At 32.9% G+C, this 10,514-nt stretch overlaps 1 protein-coding gene across 1 annotated transcript; it reads left to right on the forward strand.

Annotated features, from left to right (window-relative positions):
• The first annotated feature begins 8,098 nt into the window (after window positions 1-8,098).
• LOC127795584 (ethylene-responsive transcription factor ERF091) lies at window positions 8,099-9,490 on the forward strand. The gene has a single exon (XM_052327359.1). The coding sequence runs from the start codon at window positions 8,492-8,494 to the stop codon at window positions 9,251-9,253; it is 762 nt and encodes a 253-aa protein (XP_052183319.1). The 5' UTR covers window positions 8,099-8,491; the 3' UTR covers window positions 9,254-9,490.
• The last annotated feature ends 1,024 nt before the right edge of the window (window positions 9,491-10,514 follow it).

Below are 10,514 nucleotides of genomic sequence, written 5' to 3' on the forward strand. Positions count from 1 at the left end.
TTATAATTTGTGTACCTGTACTTTTAGTATGATGACTTTGATGTTAATGTAATTTTTTTTCATATATATATAATTATCGAAATAGATGTCAGAACATTCAACACCTTCGGGTAGGGGAAGAGGTAGAAGTTGAAAATCTTATAGGACCACACCTTTTCCAGATGCCAATTCTGGTTCGCAATATTCTTCTCCTGACTCCACACCTGTTGTTCAATCCACACAATTCAATCTCCAGTCACCACCCTCACAACCTTTTGCTCCCATGCCTCATCAATTTCCATATCTTGGAACCACAATGCCGCCATGGGGTTATTATGGTGTTCTACCTACTTTCTACCCACCAGATGTTGTACCACCGAGTGACCAATATGTTGGGGGAACTTCTCATATGCCAGACAGACATTCCCCATACACATTCATGCCGACACCACAAGGACTCAATTCATTATCTGCTTCTGCACAACACTCTGAGCCCATTCCAACTGAGCCGGTTGGCATCAGCCGAGGAGACGGTCGAAAATACTTATCTTGCGATGAACAGTGTAATCAGTGAGTATCGTATTTATTATTTTAAACTTATTACTTGCAAATGAATATATATATATATATATATTTTGTGTTTGACAGTTTTATCCCTGAGAGTGGCCCACCAAGCAAATTGGGAAAGATTTGGAGGGCACGATACACTGAACCGTGGATTCATTGGGATGAAGAGCCAGAAATAATACGAAGGATGTGGCTTGAAGAATTTAACGTAAGTTAATTTATAATTCTTTATTAATATAAGTTTGTATTTAAATTCTTATATATATATATATATATGTTTCTTAACTTAATGTAGAAGACATATTTCTGGCAACCCGAGGAGAATGATCGCATATGGCTCACATGGAATAAGTCTGGTAGACGAAGTTTTAGGAGCCATTTGCATCAAATTAGAAATGGAGAAGACAAAGCAATGTGGATGGATCCCGACGTGCGTAAGGCACTTGATGCAAAATGGGCAAAAGAAAGCAACAAAAAAATTGCCACACAAAATAAAAAAAATCGTGCTTCTGAGACCGGTGGGTCGCTCCACACTGGCAGGTCCATTCCATTCTCCTTGACTCGAAGAAGGCTGGTAATTACTTATGCTAAGTTATATATATTTTTTAATTTATTTAAATTATAAGTTTACTATATTATTTACTATATTATTTATTAATTTCTTATACAGGCAACTGAATTGAATCGTGAGCCCAATGAGTTTGAATTCTTCAGGAGAACCTACACCAGAAAAGATAATCAAGGAGAAGAAGTGTGGGTCGATGACAGATCTAGGGCCGTCGTTGTAAGTGTGTTTTATAAATTAAATTAAAATTTTTATTTTAAAATAATTTTTTAATTCATTTACATGAATGTTTTAATTTTATAGGAAAAATATGAAAGATTGAGTGCGGAGGCATCTTCATCATCCGCAAGTACCGGAGAGTCCTTATCGCCTACAATTAATGAACACGACATCTTCTATTAAGCTGTTAGTGGTCGGAATAGAAAGAGTCGAATATACGGGCTGGGCTCCCAAGCTAGTTTGTTATATCCATCTACCACCAATCGTTCTAGCCAATCATCTTCACATATGTCACCAGAATTTGAACAAATGAGACTTAAAGTCACCCAATTAACTGATGAGTTGCTTGAATCCCGGGCTGAGAATCGACAATTACGACAGTGGCAAGAACAAGTGACAGCGTGGCAGTCAGAAATGAATATAGTAATAAGTAGATTGACAAAACAATCTACTGCAGATGCTGGACCGTCGACTGTTCCAGGTGGATCTGACCCGATAACTGATCAAGATGAGAGTGACAATGATGAAGATGAAAATGCTAATAATAATGATGATTGATTGTAGTGGAATGCTGTAAACATTGAAGTAAACGTGGGTAATCTTAATATTAATATTAAATTTTAATTTTCTTTTTAATGTTAAATTTGTTATATTTTTAATGTGAATGTGGGTAATATTAATTTTATTTAATGTTATTTTTAATATTTTATTTAAATTTTTAAAAAAATTGTTGTTATTTTCAATTTTTTTATTCTTATAAAAGAAAATTTTAATTTTAATAAATATAAATTTTAATTTTATAAATTTAAAAATTAAAAATATATTTTTTGAAATTAAAAATATATTAATTTCATAAAAATATATTATTGATTTAAAATAATATTAATTTTCTTTTTAATGTTAAATTTCTTTTATTTTTAATGTGAATGTGAGTAATATGAATTTTATTTAATGTTATTTTTAATATTTTATTTAAATTTTTAAAAAAATTGTTGTTATTTTAAATTTTTTTATTCTTATAAAAGAAAATATTAATTTTAATTTTAATAAATATAAATTTTAATTTTATAAATTTAAAAATTAAAAATATATTATTGATTTAAAATATTAATATTAATTTATTTTTTTTTCAAAATTATTTTTTTATTTATATTAATTTTATAAAATATTAATTATTTATTTAATATTATTATTTTTTATATTTAAAAATATTTGTGACGGGTACTCCCGTCGTAGATCTATGACGGGTAGTAACCCGTCACAGATTGTTCGTTTTTATTTTTTTATTTTAAGAATTTTTGTGACGGGTAGAGCCCGTTTAGTGATAGACCACTCTGTCATTCAGTTTAGTGACAGATTTTATGTTTTTAGTGATGGATTTTTCCGTCACTAAAACTGATTTTTCTTGTAGTGATCCTTGTACAGTCCCTCATTACTCGTGCTCTCAATTTCGATAGATGAAATAAATTGTAAGCAGATGTTTGGCCCTTGTTTAGACCAAGTATTAAACTTGTAATCTACTATACTAACTCTGAGTGTATCACTTGTTTATCACTTGAATTATGTCTTAAGGGTAATTGAATGCTTAACATGGATATTTTTTCATGCTTCTTAATGTGGGTATTTTTTTTTTATTTTTTTTAAACTTAAAAAAAAAAAAATAGGAGGACTGAGGTGGAGACCAAAGTAGTTAAATCATGTACTTCTTGACTTGTAAAATACACTCTTAAATCCGGGTTGGTTTGGGTCATTAATAACCAGCACGTTTCAAAATATTTCTTAACTTGCACCACCCAAGTCAAATTGGCAAAAAAAATTGAACCAAATTGACCAAGTGACCTTGGTTTGGGTTAGTTATTAGGTTCTATTTTCATCCATTTGCAGTCATATATAGGCAGACTTTCTATGGAAATAATTTTTTTTAATAAAATTACCTCAAATTACCTCGAATTTTAATGTAATAAGCATAAACTTTACATTCGTGCATAACCCAGGCTCTATCGTTGTTGTGGCCGTTGGAAGCCACCCACTCCCGGGCTGTCATCGACCGCGTCCACCCCTCCTCACCTCTGGAAAAAGCAAAAAAATTGCCAAAATCGCCACCTAATTTGTCTTTTCCAGCAAAACTGGGTCCCCAAACTAGTTTTTTCGTGGGCCAAAACCTCCAATTTTCTTTTTTTTAATAATTCAGCTATCTGAGTTTTATCTACCTAGAGGGGACCAATTTTTTCCTCTGATTCAATCTCTAAGTAAATCGGATGTAGGATGTAGTTATAAGTTTATACACTCTCTCACCATTAAATGAAACATTTACGTTTCTACCAAGAGTTATCCCCATCGTTCCCAAAAAAAATTAAAAATTTTACCACTTTAACGCTATATTTTGAGAGTTCCAATTTTCCTTTTTCGTCTACTTCTCGTTCTTTTGATGTTTCAAGATTTGATGAAATCCATATATTTTACATCCAATGCCTGCCCGTAGAGTCTCGTTGAGTCATCTCTGCCTTTGCCTAATTTTTTCCATTTTTAGATTGATTTCTTTAAGTTTCAAAAGATATCTTCCTTATTTGGTCATTTGCTATCAAATCTAAAAGATTGAAACTTAGATTTGATTGAACTATGCATTGTCCAGCGTTCACTGTTTTTTTTTTTTTTATTCTGTTTGATTATTTTGTCCGTTTTTTGCATCTGACATCTTGCTCGTCTATGATCGAAAATTAAGGTTGAAAGCATCGACTTGTTCTTCTCCATGCTATCTCCAAGCATCGTAAAATGATTCGATTTGGTTTATAACCATTTACTCAAAATTTTGGTTAAAAGTGGCATATCCAAGTTGTTTATTGTGTCTCAAAACATTTTTCTTTTTGGTAATTTTCTAAGCTCAAGTATTTTTAATTCAAGGGTTGATTGTAAATTTAGTTGTACCGTTATCATCTTGGTTATGCCTATTTCAAAACCCATCTTTAGGTTTATTTTAATCCTGACTCATTTAACTTTTATTTTGGTTCATGAAAATTATTCAACTAGTTCCTCATTTATTTTAATCAACTTCATACTTGCATAACTTTTAATTCATTTGAACTCATGTCCCACAAGTTTTCATAACCTCATCTACAACACCCAATATTAGGCTCGACACAATCTAATTCAATTTTGCGCTTAAAATAAATTTTTTGTTTTATTTTACATTTTTTTTTATCAAACTACACTTAGACTCCATTGTTCATGAATTCACATTTTTTATTCTCCTATATCTCTTCAAAGGCCTAATAATTTTTCAAATTATCATATTTTTCTCTTTCTCTTTCTTGTCTACTTCTTTTATTCAACCTTTGCCACTTATGGCCGTGGGAGCGCCACTTGTCTAGCTCTTTATTTCTCCTCTTTGAGCTTCTTCTTGTTGTCCCACTCCTTCATTTGAAACCATCGTCAAGCTTCAACGGATGGCGATAATATATAGTAACATTTTTACTGTTCAAAAAACACAAAAATAAGGGCCTTAAACCAATTATAAGAAAGAGAAAGGTAGTGACAGAAAAAGAGGATAGCTAAAATAATGTTGTTTTGGCATAAGCCAAAATGATGTCATTTTCCCAACATTTCGAACTAATTTTAACTATCTTTTTTAATATTATATAATCAATTTTTTATATAATATATTAAATCACGGAGGATTTTGGTAAGCAGTTGATCTCTCGGCATTATTAAGTTTGTTGGCTGTGAGAGCATGCCAATTAATGCTGACATCAAGCCCCCCACCCCCCAGGCTAGCCAAAGACAGTTTGAATGTTAAATAGACGCTCTGCGCATTAATGTATTTTACTCAACTTTATGTTTTAATTAGTAAATTAGATATGATATATATTCATGTTTACAAGGACCACATATATATATATATATAGCCCAACCAAAAGCTACTTTTACCTCTGGCTTTCGCTTCATTATCATTGCCACAAGAATATAATAAATTAAGACATTTAATCTAATTCTTGACCAAGTATTTTGAGTAAATAAAATATACATATATATATATATATAACTAAAAGGTTGGGTTGAACACAACAAAAAAAAAAAGGTTTTTTGTCACGATTTTTTTGCAATAGTTTTGAAAATCACCGCAAAACATGATACTTTGCGACAATTCTTCAACCGCTGCACAAAATATATTTTTTATGGTGATTTATCTAACTTTTTGCGATGATTTTGAAAAATCGTTACAAAATTAATTAATTAAAATTATAAAATTAGCGGTAATTTTTTGAAAATCATTGAAAAATTCAATAATAAAAAAATAAAAAATTTAATTTAGAGACGGTTTTGTCAAAATTACAGATAAATTCATTAATAAAAAAATTTAAAAAAATTAAATTTAGTGATGATTTTGTCAAAATTGTCATAAAATTTAATAATAAAAAATCAAAAATTAAATTTCTTGATGGTTATAAAAAATAGCAACAAAATTTAGTAATAAAAAAATAAAAAATTTAATTTAAAAAAATTAATAATTTAAAAATAAAATAAAATTAATTTATTCATATAAATTAATTTATTTAATTTAATTCAATTAAATTAAGTAATTTATTTATTTTAAATATATCAATTAATTTATTTAATTTAATTAATTAGTTTAAAATATTTTATGTTCAATTAATTAATTTAATATGTTAACTCTTTTTAGGTGTTTTGAGAGTTCAATTAATTAATTTAATTTAACTCAATTCAATTAAAAATAAAATTATTTTTTTATTTTATTTAATTTTGGACCAAGTGTAATTTCAAAAACTTGAGTTTTTGGGTCCAAAGTGAATTTTAAAAAATAGTGGTTCGATTACTTTATAATTAATATGCGCAAACATATTACAATGTGACTTTGTAGATCAGGTGACTTCGTGCATGTACGTATTTACAGGAGGTTATGGGATCAGAACTTGGGCAATGCATTTTATTCCAGTAGGCGCAGTGGGCCGGCGGACGTGTGGGCTAGCGCGTGCATGGAGAGGGTTCGCTGCAATAGCCGTGCGCGAGCGAGGCCCGGCACTCGCGCGTGCTTGGCTTGAGTGTGGGAAATAGCGGCCGTTTCAAAATCGTCGAAAAAAGATTAACAAAATTGCCGTTAAATTATTTTTTGATAATTAGTTTAATATTAAATTTAATTAATTTTATCGACGGTTTTCAAACCGTCACTAAATTTAAAAAACCGCTGTTAATTGTAGCGGTTTGGAAATCGCCGTTAAAAATATCACTTAGCGGCGGTTATACCAATAGTTGCAAAAAATCGTCCTAAATGTTGCGTGGCAGTTGTATGAGCAAAACCGTCGCTAAATCACTTTGCGGCGATTAAAAATCGCCGCTAAATGCCAAAAAAATTGTTGTTAAAAATCAATTTTTTTTGTAGTGAAAGTTGAATAAAAACTTTTTATCTCATTTAATTTCAAAATATTTAATTCGATTTGGGCCAACTATCATCGTGGCCGTTGCCATGCTCATGCATGCAACCCATACGGAGAGAGTTAAACAGTGCTGATGTATTGATTAATTAAGCGTAAACGGTAAACAGTGCACTGAATTGAGTCATTTGGGTCACCAGTCATTCATTTTGCTTCCCTCCCAAGAATACAATCCCCCTTTCAACTAATAATTATTTAAATTAAATGACACAACACAATGTATATATGTCCAGATTACTACTACCAAAGCAAGTTAGTTTGTTGCTTCCATTATGTACGTACGTAAGTGCGTGTGAGTTTATGTATGATTTAGGACGATAATATATATAGAGAGAGAGAGATTGAGTTTAGATTACTGAAAGACATGAGAGGTGGGCCATCACCTAAACCATTATATATATTCGGAGACATAATAAATAGGGTAATTTAATCAATTTGATGATTTGAAAATAAAACATCATTAATATTCAGAAATACCTTAGGATTAAATTTGGTAATTAATTAATCCTAAGGTACGTAATTTACTTATTTCTAGTTACATCCATCCATGCGCCGAATTAACTGCCTCCTTATTGATACTAATTCTAATAGTTTTATGATTATTACAACACTTATAGAAGAACATTATTTCCTTATATATACAAATTAACACATTCCAGTATATATAGAAAGAGCATAATACAAATTAATTAATACAAGATCAAATTGATAAATATGTGCATTATATATATATATATATGTTAGTTAGAATTAATAAGCTAATCAAGGGAATGTCTGGAAATGGCAACAGCTTTTGGAGATTTTAAAACCAAGAACATATAGGTAAGCCGATGGAAACAAAGGGTTTCTTAATTATAGCCTTTGTTATTTATAATAATGAGAAGTAAGCCCCAAGAAATATTGACTTTCGATTGAGTGCTTGCTTCTCAAACCTCACAATTAATTAATTACCCTTTAAATTGAAGCAACAGATTTACTCTAATGCCCCTATTACTTGAACACATTATGCAATATTACCCCCAAACGAGATAATATTAACTCAAATATCATTCCTGCATGCATGTCGATGCCAAATACATTTTTTTTTTTTGTTTTTGATAATCTAACATTAAATAAAAATTATATATACATATTTTTTGTTAGATGATATGAAAGCTTGAGCTATGTTTAGAAAGAGATTTATAGGTCGATTTATATAGTTGCTGCAAGATATATATATATATATATAAATTAAACCCACAGCAATATCCATCCCACAGTTTCCAGTTCTTTGCTCCTCAATTTCTTTAAAACTACAACAATATTTGAGTGTCAGGGAGGATTTGGGATATAATTAATTGATTGACAAATTAAGAAGAAGCAGCAGCTTGATCTCCTTGAAATACAGCTTGAACATGATTGTTGCAGCCGTACAATTCAACCAGGCGCCATTAAAATACAAAGTCTACCACCTTGCTTCCCATCTAATCATCCTAATATCATCCTCGAATTTAGCTTTCCATGGTTTGCACCACAAGTTAGTTTCCCGTGTGTTCCCATTAGTTTAATTAATTAGTCGGATAAGCCGCATGATTACTCAAAATCAAGAATTCAGAGTCCCTTAAACAAGTACTATATATATATATATATATATGCATCACAAGAAACAATTGATCTGATCAATTCTTTAATTAGCTCATGTTTGTTTAGGAAGTTTTAGGTTTTTTCAGTCGCCATGGCTGTGGAGAAACAGCACCAAGAAGCAATTTTGGAGAGCGTGTGGGCGAGTTTCATCGCCGGAAAGGAGCCGGAAAAGGCTACGCAGGAGCCGGAGACTTCTGAAGGTAGCAGATCATGGGAAGAGCTCCCAAATCTAAATGGTAGAGACGGATCAATGGAGATTCTACAAAGGCTTCCCAGCCTTGGAAGGTGGATCTCAATGGGAGCCGAGACATGGGACGAGCTCCTCGCCGGAATAGTAGTGGATTCTCCGAACACCATCCAACAGTCTGCATGGCCGGCCGCCGATTCGGATTCGCAGTCGACTGCTTCGCCGGCGGCGAGGCACTACAGGGGGGTGAGGCGGCGGCCGTGGGGGAAGTACGCGGCGGAGATAAGGGATTCGTCGAATAAAGGAGCTAGGGTTTGGCTGGGGACCTTTGAAACGGCGGAGGAAGCTGCTTTGGCTTACGACAAAGCTGCGTTGAGAATTAGAGGCCACAAAGCTTATCTAAATTTTCCACTCGAAACGGTTGCCAAGGCCATGGGAATGAATTGTTCGTCGTCCACGACGGCGTCTTTCGGGAGAAACAACGATGAGAAGAAAAGGGCGCCCAGAGAATGGAAAGATGTCGAAGAATTGGGTGAGCCTGAGCAGAAGAAGACGAAGAAGAAGATGGCGGCCATGGAAGAAGCTTGTGGGGATGGCTTTGACGATGTGTTGGAGTTTCAGGATCTTGGGAGTGATTATTTGGAGAGTTTGCTTTCCTCTTTCTGATGAGAAAGCAATTGGGAAGAAAAACACCAGATGAAATCAAATCGCTATAAATCCAAACAATTATCACAATTACAATTGCCTCTTTTAGAATATGCATATGTATATAGGTTTCAGTCATTAATTAGTGTGGAAACATTCTTGTAGTACTGTCCAATTAGGCTTGGTAGTTTGTAAACTTAATTAGCCACGTTTTGTTATAGAAAATATTTTTAATTTTTGTAGATCGGATAAATCTTTAATTATATATATAAGGGTTCTCTAATCATAGGTTTGATTATACTAAAATTCTTGATAAACTTGTTAACATAATCTAGTGGAAAATATCAAGTTCAAGTCTCGTGATCTTATAGATATAATCAATCAATCTTACTAAAAAGAATAATAATTCTCACACTACTTTTACTGTTGTAACGGATAGCACAAAAACAGTATGATGTTTCTTCATGAACTCAAGAAGTTGGGATGTTGGAAAATTTTCCTTCCACCTGCTAACTGTTAGAAAACAAGTCCATTAAGGTTTTTGTTGCTGAAGCAGATGTGAGGCTTCCATCGTTGTAGCCTGGCCCAAAAATGCCAGGCTTTAGGCCCATTAAGTGTTTCTTTGTGCTTGTGTATTCAGAAAATTTAAACTTGTCCTAAACAATATTTCGGCCCTTCATGAACCATCTCATGTGGAAATTTTCTCCCACAGATTTCCACTCATTGTCCGCTGCAGCATATTAGAAGATGCATCCATTCCAGGTAAAAAAAATTTATTCTGTCTTCTTCTTTCTCTGTCTTTGCAATTAACAGATTTACACTGTCTCCAACGCTCCTATCTTATTTTTCATTCTCATCTTCTTATTTTCTTCTTTTTCGCAAACCCATCTTCTCCTTTTCCTTGATCCACCTTCCCCTCGCCCTTCTTCTGCCGTCATTCGTCTCCTCCTCCCACAACCAGATCTGGCCACCTCTGCTAACACCACTACAACCAGATCTTCAACACAGTTGCCAAGTACGCACACAAATGATACGTCATCAGTAGGTAAGAAGAGAAATAGGGGAAATATATAGTGATGAAGCCTTTTTGCACCTGTTGAAGGAGGCAGTAGCCCCACTTGAAAATGGCCTTGTAAGGGCCACAGACAAGTCGGAGTCCTCCTATGTGGGTAGTTTGACAGCCGAGCCTACAATTAACGCATGACGAGTAGAGGTTTATAAGCAGTTGGGAAGTTGAGGCTGAGGGCTTGTCAATCCCTGAAAGATGGATTCTTTAATCAAG

Source organism: Diospyros lotus, chromosome 2 (genome assembly GCF_014633365.1).
Source record: "Diospyros lotus cultivar Yz01 chromosome 2, ASM1463336v1, whole genome shotgun sequence".
NCBI lineage: Eukaryota > Viridiplantae > Streptophyta > Magnoliopsida > Ericales > Ebenaceae > Diospyros > Diospyros lotus.

Bases quoted from the DNA above. Each gene is read 5' to 3' on its own strand.
- LOC127795584 (XM_052327359.1), top strand. From the start codon at position 8,492: ATGGCTGTGGAGAAACAGCACCAAGAAGCAATTTTGGAGAGCGTGTGG.